This window comes from Sorex araneus, chromosome 1 (genome assembly GCF_027595985.1).
Source record: "Sorex araneus isolate mSorAra2 chromosome 1, mSorAra2.pri, whole genome shotgun sequence".
Lineage (NCBI taxonomy): Eukaryota > Metazoa > Chordata > Mammalia > Eulipotyphla > Soricidae > Sorex > Sorex araneus.
This window is the reverse complement of record NC_073302.1, coordinates 222,598,255-222,611,970: the sequence shown is the minus strand read 5'-3', so window position 1 is coordinate 222,611,970 and position 13,716 is coordinate 222,598,255. Positions and strand designations below refer to the sequence as shown.

General features: G+C 41.9%; 1 protein-coding gene across 1 annotated transcript in view; it reads left to right on the top strand.

Moving 5' to 3' along the window:
- The window catches only part of FAM124A (family with sequence similarity 124 member A), a 61,891-nt gene that overhangs the window by 35,276 nt on the left and 12,899 nt on the right, over positions 1-13,716 (top strand). Inside the window, exon 3 of the mRNA XM_055119530.1 lies at positions 1,505-2,241. Within this exon, the coding sequence (XP_054975505.1) occupies positions 1,505-2,241 (737 nt within the window). The remainder of the gene's footprint in view (positions 1-1,504; positions 2,242-13,716) is intronic.

Below are 13,716 nucleotides of genomic sequence, written 5' to 3'. Positions count from 1 at the left end.
CACCCCCAACCAAATGTGCTTGTTTTTTGCTCAGTTCTTCACCTCTCCTGTGGCAATCTCCCCTACCCTGAAGTTCCTGAGATGTCACCTCCAAGCTCCCTGGCATACACTGTGTCTCCTCTAGAAAGCTTCTCAGGAGCCCCCTAAGAAAAATTTGTTCATACTTTGGTCAAATGGTACTAAATTGGAATTGACTCACGCTCCTATTAAATCCATATGAATTTAGGGGTTGTGCCCACCATATTACTCCACTATCATGGGAGTTATTTTAAACAGATTATCTGATTTATTTAAAGTTTGAATAGTTGAGTTAAAATATTGCAGACAACTGTTTCCCCCAGTTGCCAAGTTAATCAACTTACCACCTGGAATTTAATACTCCGTAAATTTTGCAGAAGATATTGTAGGGCAGGGGCTGACAGGTATGCGGGGTAACATGCCTATTCCAGGAGTCTGGGGTTCTGGGAGGATGTGGGCTGGGCGGATCCCTAGGAAGCGGCATTATGAGGGCAATGATGACGCTCCCTTCAAGGTCCTACTCCTAGTCACAACTCCAGTCAATTCATAGCAAGCACTCTGTGCTCTATGCCAGAGAGATAGGATGGCGGATAAGACATTATCTTACATGCATCCCATCCAGGTTCGATCCCCAGGACCCCATACACTCTCCCAAGTTCGCTAGGAGTGCTCCCTGAGTGCAAAATCAGGAGTAAGCCCTGAGCACCGATGGTGTGTCCCCACCAAACAACAACAATGAGCTCTGTGTTCCCCCACACCCCCATGTAGTTCTTTCCTGTGTCTGGCAGTGGCATGACCATAGCCAGACCACCAACAGCGGAACACTGTTGGCAGGACATGCCAATAGACAGGGCTTGGTCTGTCCATTCGAGTAAAGGCCTTGTGCAGTGCCAAGCACCAGTGATGTGTAAAGGCACCTACAGGTGTTTGCTAAAAGGAATAAACAAAACACGCCAGTGAACATGAGCAAACGTGGACTGCAGTGGTGTGGAACTCCAGCACATGTGGAATAAGGAGAAATTCAGTGATACATACTTAATGCCACGGCATCCTCTCTAACGGGTCTGTATCCCTGCCCAGTTGTGGATTCTCAGCTTCCGCTCTCTCAAAAGTACTCACTGGCACTTCCTAACACATCCCTCCTACCGGTGTCTAGTTTGAGACCCTGGTAGGGCAATATAATTCTCACACTCAGAATGGGAAAATGGTAGCAATTGTGCAGTCCGTTGAGTGAGAGTTTGGCTCCTCTAGCCGGAGTGACAGTACCGGAAGTCAGGGCACTTCCCCTGAATCCCACTGACCCTTGTTCCAATCTCCATACCACAGGTGGCCCCCAGGCACTGGCCGGTGACTCCCTGGGACCACACGGCTGCATACAGCCCCAAACAAAAGTACAAAACAGGAAGGAAAAAAGTGTGAAAAGCTTCGCTGCTTTTCTCACCGAGGCCCTTCGGGGTACTTGCACGTGTTCCTTTCCTGCTTGCAGGCGAAGTTTCTGTGGAGGAGGCTCAGGACCCCTTTCAGGTCAGCATCCACATCATCGCGGACCCGGGGGCGTCGCAGCTGCTGCAGCAGGCCATCGACCAGGTGCTGGCCTGGATCCACCCAGACCTCCAGCTGTTCCGGGTCTCCGAGCGGAGGGCGTCCCGGCGGCGGCGGCGGCAGACCCCCCGGGCGGCGCAGCCCGCGCTGGCGGTGGTCCTCTTCCTGCAGGAGGAGTACGGCGAGGAGCAGATCCTGCAGCTGCACCGCACCCTGCAGCGGCCGCCCTGGCGCCACCACCACACGGAGCGCGTGCCCGGCAGGCTCCTCCCCTACCTGCCCTGCAGCCAGGACTTCTTCACGCTGGCCCCCGGGACCCCGCTCTGGGCCATCAGGCCCGTGCACTACGGCAGGGAGATCGTGCGCTTCACGCTCTACTGTCGCCACGACAGCTACCCCGACCTCCTGCAGTTCTACCGGCTGCTGCTCCGGCGCCGCCCGCGCCAGAGGAAGGCCGACTTCTGCATCTTCCCAGTCTTCTCCAGCCTGGACGTGGACATCCAGTTCTCCCTGAAAAGGCTGCCCCGCGACCAGACCCCGGTGCCCGCCGACTCCTCGGTGCTGGAGTTCCGGGTCAGGGACATCGGGGAGCTGGTGCCGCTCCTGCCCCACCCCTGCAGTCCCATCAGCGAGGGGCGCTGGCAGACCGAGGACCACGACGGGAACAAGGTCCTCCTGCAGGTATGTCCATCTGTCCGCCCGGGCCAAGAGACAAGTGAGATGCTCCTGGTAGTACCTGCCCTAGGGTGCTGAGTGTCAGAGAAGGGAGAGCAGGGACCTCCTGATCTCTGTTTGGGACCCAGCCAGGGTGTCCCCAGGCATAAGGACCCCCTTCATCAGTTCTGGCCATTTTCCCGTCTTGGTGGTCTCAGTCCCGTGCCACCAACTCCTCTCCATCTCTTCATCCAGTCTGAGCACCTTGCCCGCGCTCTGGCTTCCAGGCGATTCACCTGTGGTCCTAGCCCGAGAAATTGTTTTTGTTATCCGCGATTCCTGGGTCTACTCCCTGCAGCTTTGGGAATTTTTGACAATATGTTCTTCATTTCCACAAAGGAACTTGGGGGTGGGGGTGGGGGAACACCACCAATCAGCATTATAAACCTATATTGACATTCAGTAGAAAAGAAACCTGGTCTCTGCTGTCTCCCTCCTTCTACAGGGAAGTGGGCTTTTTTTTATTTTTTATTAGTGAATCACTGTGAGGTACAGTTACAAACTTAGGAACTTTCATGTTTGCATTTCAGTCATACAGTGATCGTTTAGACTCAGAACTTATTTGAAAATTGCTCTCATAAAGATTTAAAGTGTGATTTCAAGAGTGAGCCTCTGGTTCAACTTGTGAAAGGGTGAGTGGACATATTTTAAGGGAAGAGACACAGTGGAAATTATCCTTCCATTTCAGTGGTTAAAGCTTTGGCTCAATTACTGGATCCCCTTTTTTGTTCCTTACCTGCCAGCGTCCCGCACTTTGTAGAGATCATTAGTTGTATTCTTGATCTCAAAATTCAACATGTGCTTGAAGACCATCTTGCCCTTGACCCTACCCTAATGCCTTCCAAACCCAGTCTTTTTTAAATGATCACATGAATCAGTTCCAGGCCCATTAAACTTTGCTCTATTTTGTTTTGTTTTTGAAAACCTGCTGTGCCCTAGTTTACACCTTTGGCCACTTGAAGAGAGAAAGTTGATAGCAATTTAAAGGCCAGTGTTTTGATTATAGGTGCTGACTAAAACACAAGTGCTGTATCTGAGTTTTAATTGGTTTTACCACTAAATGTCAGAAAGATAATTAATCCTCATGTCACAAAATGAAATGAGACCTTGGTATGTGCCAGATAACTGTTAAAACTATAGCCCAGCATGTAGCTTGAGTCAGAGAGATCATCTTCATATATTTACTATTTATAAGGCTTCCTAGGAAATTTGGGATGCTTTAGGATCAAAGGAAAAGTTCTGATTTCCCTTTGAAGTATACAGGTAAGAAATGAACTAATCTTGCTTTATTATTTGTTGAGCTGGATGGTAGCATTTGCTCTGTAATTCCTTTTGAAATGTGAGGTGATTCTTTTCATTTCTTAAAACTACCAATTCCTTATGTAAAACATAGAGCAGTTGCATAAGTAAAAGTTAATGAAAGGATTTTGCTGTGATTGTTTCTGAGGGGACTTCTTCATTTTGCAGTAATTAGAATATGTTTTTCTTATGATCCCTGTACTAATGTAAATGAAAGAACAAAGTCTGAAAGCTTGACCTGAATTTGACTCAAAGGAATTCTCTTTTGAGTTTGAGAATATTTTCTCTCAAACATGAAAGACTATTTCAAAGAAGAGCCACACATTTCAGTGACTATAAAATCTGTAGGATGCAGGTTTTTAAAATTAGAGGGCATCAGTGTATGAAAGGAATTAGCAAAAAAGATCAGTATCCTGGTCTCAGGAATGCTGGTCTTTATCCAAAATAAGAATGTATGGAGGAGTAAAATTCATGTGGACAAAAGTGAATAATAGTCCCTTATATTCTGGATTGTGGCTGTTTGGGCAGGTTCCTATACGTATTCCTTGTAGAAAGCAATGAATTTAGCATGAGACATATAATTACGCATCTCTTCAAATTACTTTTATGGAGTATTTTTTTCTATGCAGCTTTTTTTAAGATTCTACTGAAAGTGAGATCATAAAATACTTGTTTATTTCACTTAGTGTGGTCCATTCATGTTGTCGCAAAAAACAAGACTTTCTTCTTCTGTTTTTGGTTTTGGTTTTGGTTTTGGTTTGGTTTTGGGGTCACACCCATTAGTGTTCAGGGAAACATATGGCATGCCAGAGAGAAAATCTAGGTGAGCTACATGTAAGGCAAGTGCCCTATCTGCTGTACTAATGCTCCGGCCATTCCTTTTGGGGCTGAGTAATACTCCTTTGTATCACCACAACTATATATCCATTTCACCCCATTGTAATAATGCTGCTATGAACATGGGAGCACACTTACCTTTTGGATATAGTGATTTTGTTACCTTCACGTACAGATCCAGAAGTAGAATTGCTGGATCAAATTGTAGTTCTATCCTTATTTTCTATAGAGGCCATACCATTTATAGTCTCACCAAAAGGGCCAAGGATTTCCTTCTTCTCTTCATTTTTGCCAGCATTAATTACTCTTTCAGCTTTATTTCTTGTCTTTATATGTACATAGAGACCACCCTCTCTGTGGTGTGTGGGAGTCTTGGGGGACTCTCAGGGGTTCTCAGGCTAGGAAGTGCACAGTGCTGGTGGAGGCTGTGTGATGCTAGGTTTAGGAGATCCCAGGGGATCTAGGGTTAGGAGATCTCATCCATGCTAGGTAAGTACCCTGCCACTTGAGCTGTATCTTGTGTGCGTGTGTGTGTGTGTGTGTGTGTGTATGTGTGTGTGAGTGACATTCAATGTGCTTTTGATTTGCATTTCCATTATGACTAGTGATGCTAAGTTCTTTCTGTGTATCTGTTACCATTTGTGTGTCTAACTTAGAAATATGTCTATTTGGGTCTTTCATCCATTTATTAGATCATGAGGTATTTTTCTTTTAAATTGTATGAGCTTTTTGGTATGTTTTGGATATTAATCCTTTGTAAAATATACACCTTAATTTTCTTCTTCTTTTCACATTCTCTTGGTTCTCTTTTTTATCCTGTTGATTTTTGTTTTCTCTGTAAAGGCTTTTGGTTTGATGTAGTCTCACTTTCCTTTTTTTTTTTTTTTTGGATTTTTGGATCACACCGCTGATGCTCCTGGCTCTGCAATCAAGAATTAGTCCTGGTGGTGCTTAGGTATCCATATGGGATGCCGGGGATCAAACCTGGGTTGGCCGCATGCAAGGCAAATGCCCTATTCTCTGTACTATCATTCTGGCCCCATCTCACTTATTTTTGTTGTTGCTTGTGCTTTAGGTGTCATATCTAAAGACAATATTTCCAAGGTATATTTTCCATTTTCTTCAAGAAGTTTTATAGTTACAGGTTTTACTTTTATATCTCTAATCCAATTTGAATTAATTTCTGTGAATAATGTCAGATAGAGTTTCTGTAGCATACTAGCATGGACTATATCATCATGGTGTAGGAGAATTCAACTCAATTCTGACACTTCCTACCCAGAGAGGGAATTAGATTCTACAGATTAGCAACTCGACCTCCCAAGACTACCCTTGACTTCAGACAACAGTCACAAATCCAGGCTATTGCCTGTACTTATCAACTGGCTACAGGAGGTTCCCAAGAAACCCTCCACATGTTCCCAAGAAACCCTCCACCCTCCACTGAATTTTCTAGAGCAGTTATCAGGACTCCGAAAACCCATTTAGTTACTAGATCATTGATATATTATTACAGTGGACATTAAACAGAAACAGCCTAACATGTAAGAGCTTAACAGCAGAAAGGGAAAGGCATGGAGTATCCATGTCTCTCAGGCAGTCACAAATCTGTCCAACTGTACCCAAATCTCCTGGCAGCTGCAAAGCCAGCAGTTCTTCCAAGCCCTCTTGGACTAATCTGAGGCTTCATTACCTCGTATGACTGATTAAATAGTAGGTCACTGGCAATGGAATTTGATCTCTAGTCTTTCACCATTCCTGAAATTGAAAAGCAAAGAAAAAAGCTAAACCTTCAAGGCTGAAATCACACCTATGTCATTAGGCTATTGGCAACCTGTTCGGTTTCTACAAATTTCCACGAAATTAGGTTTCACAGTCGTCACCTAGCTTTCATATAGATGAGATTTCTAGAAATGTTCTTCTCTGATTCACAAGACATTTAAACAGAATAAATGAAAATATAACTTGGGTGTTTAAGAGTCTAATATTGAACCATTTGAGCTATGAAGATAAGTGTAAAGGTTAAATGCCCTTTATCAATATTTATCACAGATGATCTCCAGATTGTGGCCAACTAAGGTTCCCATCCCAGAATTTCTTTGTTGAGAGCCTCATCCCACATTCACGCCAGCATAGCTAAATTACCATGTTAGAATAATTAACCCTATCCTTTCACTGTAGTTGATATGCTTAGGCCCTCTGTACACTGATGTTATTTGTGTATTGGAAAGCTGGTATTGTCTGGGAAAGAAAATTTAGTTTGGGAGGTCAGAGAGAGAGAAAAGTAGTTACGGCACATACCTGAAACACAGCTGACTCAGGTGCAATCCTCAGCATCCCATACGGCCCTCTAAGTCCCATCAATAGTGATCCTTAAGCAAAGCCAGGTGTGGCTATAAAAAAACTTCAGTTTGCAGTGGCTGAAACTTGCATACAGCCAACTCGGGTTCAATCCCTAGAGCCACTATGGAAGCCCCGAACCCTGCCAGTGGTGATCCCTGAGCAGACCCAAGGGGAAGCCCTGAGCACAGCTGCAGGTTGCCCCCAAATAATAATAACAAAATAAGTTGACTGTAGTTTCAATTTTAAGAGGATTATAAAGGTAACTTTTCAGTAAATTTTTAACATTGAAACATTTAAGGGGATTTTTTTATTGTTTATGCTGATTGATTAAATTTCCAATAGTTATTTACATAAGTCTTTCATTACAATTAGATCTCTGAGCTACTTAAAAAGAAAATCAATGCATTAAATATATAATTCAGTTTAAATATGTTAAAGGAAATTAGCTAATTAAGCTGTAAGATCCTTGTTAAAAATAAATGCTAATTGTCAACATTTGCTAGCTTTAATAATAGAGTAATAAGATTTGTGAGTTTAACGAGAAAATGGTCTTGAAGTTGGTAACGTTAATTGGATATTCATTTTTTAAGTAGCTTTTGTGTACTTTTCTATGTACAGAGCAGCTCAGAAAAACTTCATTGGGGCCAGAGAAGTTGAGACACTTGCCTTGCATGCAGTCAACCCCTATTCCATCCCGGGCACCACATATGATCCCACAGACCCCACCAAGAGACCCTGAAAACAGCTGGTTGTGGTCCACTGCTCTCACACAACCCCCCCAAAAAAAAACCTGCATTAATGGGACAAAGTCTTAGCTGTGTAAATAATAGAATTTAAGCCCTAGATACTAGACCAAGTGTGACCAGGAGATAGACCAATTTCCCAAGAACCCAGTTACTGAAGAAGTCTTAGTGAGATCATTTGAGACTCAATTTCACCTGCTGTGTTTTGAGAGAATTCCTTTTTTATTAATTAATTTAAGTTTTTGTTGTGGTTTGGGGCCATACCCAGCGTTACTCTGGGCTGATAGTCTCAGGGGATCATATGGGTGCTGGGTAAGTGCCCCACCCACTGTACTGTTGCTCTGGCCGAGTCAGGTCTGTCCCAGACCCCATGGGAAATCTGGCCTGTTCTTTCCACCACCTTTTGTAACTCCAAGGAAGACCCAACCTACCCAGTCTCACACTCACATCTGGCCCGATGTCCCACAGACAGCTCTTACCAACCATCTTATCTTTGGGAAAATTGCTTAATTAACGTATTCATTGAACATCTACCAAATTGTCCCATGTTTACATCCTTCTATTTCTTCATTTATCTCTGAGAGGCATGCTTTTCGAAGGCAGGATTTTTTAATGTGATATTTTTACTTGTTTTCACCACCCAAGAAAGCCCACAGTGGTGATCGGGGAGCACCCAAGGACATAGGCAGCCTGCTGCTTTGCAAACACAAGTGAGCGTGAGTTCTTGACACACTGTTGGCCTGCTTCTAAGTTGCTCATGAAATGTCAAGGTGCTGTCCCAAATTCTGTTTGCTGAGTAGAGGCATTGTTATTGCTATACTAATTCAAACAATCAACATTTTTCATGGTGAGGCAGATTTATGATGAAGATTAGACTCATCTTTGCTCTTTGGACTCTCCAGTGACGTGTGGAGATTGGATGGAGCCTTTGTTGAGATTGGCCTGTGTTCAGTGGGGGAGTTAGTTGATCTCTCCCGAGGTAGGCAGCTTTGTGTTTCTAGCATAAGCTTTACAGTCATATTCAATAGTTCTCTGTTGTAAGTGAGTTGAGAGATAACGCCACCAGAGCAAACCTCTATAAGGCATAGCACTGGTTGGAATTGATGAGTATTCAGGACTAGAAAGCAAGTACTGTTATGAAAAACAAATTTGCACCTGAAAACAAAGTTGGAAAAAAATCCTGAAAGGGAAATGTAACAGTAAAGGCTCTCAGCTTTGGAATTCCCACCATCTGGATCTTTTACCAAAGTTAAGTAAGATAATAAATTCTGTATACATTAGTCAAAATAATTATATAAAAGAGGAAGAGAGTGAGTTGGAATCTAATTTACATGGCGGGGGCCAGAGGGAAGGGAGAGTGCGTTAAGACAAGATAAGAATAGCCCTGTGTGTCAGCTCCATTTCTCCCACTCACTTTCTCTGTGCATATTACACATGGCCTAATTTTTCAGGTCTCGGTTTTCACAGTTTTTCAGAATCAGATTTTCAGAGCTGAAAGGTTACAAGAGTTTGCTTCACCAAGAAAGAGAGGTTTATAGTTTTTAAGGCGCATGGTTGTGAAAAAATGCAGGATCTAGTCATTCGGAATAGCATTCCAGTAGCCATGAGCACAAGGTTGGAATCCACGACACAGAAATGGAGCCTGCCAGGACTCAGCCTATACCTGGTCCACATATGCAATGATTCCTGAGATTTATTTCAATTGCCCTGGAGGAATTTTTTTTTAAGATTTTGGAGGAATTTTTAAAAGAAGTTTCCCAGATGACTCTTTGATCGCATGTATGTTACTGGGGGTTGATATGATTTATATGCCAGACTTCTTTTCCACCTGAATGGCAGAACACTGGTCTAAGTGATACCATCTATTCTCTTATTTCTACTTCTCTCTGCATGTTTTCTTGAAAAACTCTGCCTCTTTTATTTTTTAAAATTTTTGGTGTTTGGACCACACCTGGCGATGCTTAGAAATTACCCCTGGGCATTCAGAAATGACTCCTGATAGTGTTCTGTGGACCACGTGAGATGCTGGGGATATAATCTAGGTGGACCACATGCAAGGCAAGTGCTCTCCCCACTCTGGCCTGACAAACTCTGTCTTGAGGACTGTGGCTGTGTGTGGGTATCTTTTTCGCACAGAGACGTATTCACTGATCCCAGTGAGGGGCTGGGGTGAGAAGGCAGCCAACAGGCGCACTGTGATGATCTGAGTAGTCATGCCAACTTGGCCACATCCCTAGAAGGTTTAGCAGACCTGGTTCACTGCTGTTGCCTCCTGTTCAGTACATCTGCTTTTATGTAATGGGCAACTAGCTCAGTCCCACAATAGCAGCAACACTGATAATCCACTTTCTGCATATCTTGACTACTGTAATGAATATAGGTATAAAGATGTATTTGCCTTTGGGCTTCACATGCTAATTGCAGTTCTCATCGAGGTTGTGAACTTTCATTGCTGTGCTTACATATATTCCTGCCAAGTGTCATTCTCTGGACCATGGTGCCAAGGGTCCTAGGCAATAGAGTTGCAGGTGTTTCACTTGTGGGCAGAATTGGGATTAACTAGCACTCATGCATGCAAGGTGCTTTTAGTCACTGAGCCATCCCAGGGCCCCCAAGGTATCAATTTGAGAAACTGAGTCTGTTTGGGGAGTGGGGCAGCACCATGCCAAGCAGTGCTCGGGAGTCATCTGCAGTGGCAGAGATTGGGCCAGAGTCGGCTATCTGCAAGACAGTCTCCTTGACCCCTGCAGGAGGTCTTGGGCCCCTCAATACATTCTGAGAAATGCATCCTAATGCAACTTTGTCATTGTGCGATTGTCATAGAACGGATTTAAACCTAGATGGTAAAGGTTTAGCTAATATGGCCTAGGGCTACATTGTCCCTGTAGGCAGTGTTTGACCAAGTGTTATTATGTGGCACATGACTATTTGTGAGATTTTATATGGAAGCACTCTATTCTGTTCTGCTTCTATGTGCCTGTTTTCATGCTAGACCTAAGGATGCTGTCTAGGGCTACATCACAAAACATGATGGATTAGATTGTCAGAAGTCAGAAAAAGTTATATACAAAGGTACTCCTCAGGCTGTTGGTATATTTCTCAATAAAAATTTTAGGCCAGAAGTTAAAAGGGATGACATTTTCAAATATAAAAAGTAATACTGTAAACCAAGTATACTATGCTTGGAAAATCTGTCCTTCAGAAATAAGAAAGGGGGGTGGGGGGAGCTGGAGCAATAGCACAGCGGGGAGGGCGTTTGCCTTGCATGCAGTCGACCTGGGTTCAATTCCCAGCATCCTATAACGTCCCCTGAGCACCGCCAGGAGTAACTCCTGAGTGCAGAGCCAGAAGTAGCCCATGTGCATCGCTGGATGTGACACAAAAAGCAAAAAAAAAAAAAAAAGAAAGAAAGAAAGAAAAAGGGAAGATTTTCCCAAACAAGAAACAGAAGGAATTAATCACTACCATACTACCTTACAAGAAACACAAAAGGGAATTCAGTATAAAAATAAGAGTGTTAAATGTATTAGAGCATAAGAGTAAAATTGTTAATTATAATTATACAAGTAGGAGTTTATAATCTGGTTATGGCAATGTATAATTCACCCACAACTGTCTTAAAAGTTACACAGTTTAAGTAAACTTAATTATAAATATAGTAGTCTATTGTACAATACAAAGTGTAATATAAAAAGCACAAAATATGAGAGAGAAAGAAGCAAAAATGTAAAAATTAGGAATTTTGGACTGGAGTGATAGCACAGCGGGTAGGGCATTTGTTTGCCTTGCAGTGGTCGACTGGGGTTCGATTCCTCCATCCCTCTCAGAGAGCCCGGCAAACTACCAAGAGTATCCCACCCGTACAGCAGAGCCTGGCAAGCTACCCGTGGCGTATTAAATATGCCAAAAACAGTAACAAGTTTCACAACGGAGACGTTACTTGAGCAAAATGATGAAGAATGGGAGGACAGTGCTACAGTGCTATATTTTAAAATAGTATATTTTATGAAAAGTCTGCAACGAGCATTAGAATACACACAGAGGTAACAGTTGGAATAATGGGTCTACATAATAACAAAATCACATTCGTTGCCGTTCCTTAAATAGAATTTGTACTGAAATGGTAAAATAAACAAATAGTGGGGCTGGAGCGATAGCACAGCGGGTAGGGTGTTTGTCTTGTATGCAGCTGACCCAGGTTCGATTCCCAGCATCCCATATGGTCCCCTGAGCACCGCAGGGCTAGTTCTTGAGTGCAGAGCCAGGAGTAACCCCTGTGCATTGCTGGGTGTGACCCAAAAGCAAAAGGAAAAAAGGAAACAAATAGTGTCATATAATGATAAGTGGATTGATACATAAGATAGGTATAACAACTTTAAATGATAAAAGCCCCCAATACACCATCGGGCTATACTAGCATGTGACAAGGATGAATGGAGACATTACTGGCGCCCACTAGAGCAAATCAGTGAACAACGGGATGTCAGTGACAGTGTCAGTGACAGAAAAGTTAAAGACAAAATCCTAAAAGTAGCATACAAGGGGAACTAAATAAGGCTGCAACAGATACTTCAAAAGAAATTTCAGAGGCCAGAAAAAAAGTATCAAGACATAATCTAAGTGCCAGAAGGAAAAAACTTCCAGTCAAAAAGACTTGATTAAGAAAAGTTACCCAGCATGGAAGGAGAGAATGTTTCCCAGGTAAGTTTAAAATCTTACTATTTAACTAGCTTTGCAAGGTTACTTTTCAAAAATGAAAAGCAGTAACACTAAACGTGAGAAAATACATGAAAGAAAAATATATTACTGGATAAGGCAATAAACAATAAAAGTAGTGGATTGAACATTCTAAAGCAAGCATCAAGATTAAAAGTCAAATGCAGAAAACTAACTAAGCTACAGTCACTAGCCAAGGAATACATTTAGGGTAAAGATGTAAGATGAAACACCATACAGTAGCCATGGAGTAGGGAGCAAAGAATGTAAATCTTCAGAATGTGATTAGCTAATGTTATTAGCTCAACACAGTTTATAAATATAAGATGTCCTAAGTAAAATAATTTGGTACAGAGAGAGACACATATTATATGCTCTCACTTATACGTGGAAACAGACATAGAAACAGCCACAGGTGGGGCTAAGGAAAATGGATGAAGGTGGCCAAAAGTATGGGCTTCAAACTCTAAAATAAATAAATCCTGGCAATAATTAAATCACATGACAACTAAAGTTAATAATACTGTATTGCATATTTGAATGTTGCCAAGAGTTGATCTTAAAATTTTTAATCACAAGAAAAGAATTACAACTATGGGAGGAATTGGATATAATTATGACCTTATTGTGGCAATCATTTGCAATATATCATATATCAATTTATTAAATTGTACACCTTAGGCATAACAATGTTAGAAGGTCTGTAACTAGGATCATTCTTTGCTCCAAGGAATTGTTAAATTAATACATTGTATGTAACTGGATTTTAAATATAAGAATGGCCACTAAAAATGTTTAATGAGACAGTTTAAAAGGGGGCAGAGAATCTGAGTCAACATTTTTCCCTAAGTACACATATGAATGGTCAATTGAAAAGGTGTATGACTAGTCATTAAATAATACAAATCAAGGCGACACTGAGATATCACTTCACATCTATTAAATCGCTATAAAAATACAAGAAATGGTAACTCTTGGCTGAGATATGGAGAAAGTTATCCTTATAGACTGTTGGTAGGAACATAAATTAGTGCATCCACTATAGAAAATATCAATATGAAGAGTTTTCAAATATATATAACTCCCATATGGTAAACTTATTCCAGTTTTTTTTCAAATTTACTGAAGATATAATAAACTAACCATATCTAAACTAACCACAGGCTGATATCTATCTACAGCCCTGTGCTCATTGAAGCATTATTTACAGTAACTAAGATATGAAAATACCCTAAATGTCCATAAGTGGACACATGTATGAAGAAAAACTTACACATACACACACATATACACACATCTCTAAACACAGTGGTATCTTATTCAAACATAGTAAAATAAGGAAGGAAATCTTGCCATTTGCAACAACATGGATGAAGCTTGGGGTCATTATGTTAAATGAAATTAATTGACAGAATAAGAAATACTATCGACCTAACATATATAGAAACTAAAAAAGAAAAAAGATCATTCATACAAAGGATTGCTGGTATGGAAAAAACAGGGG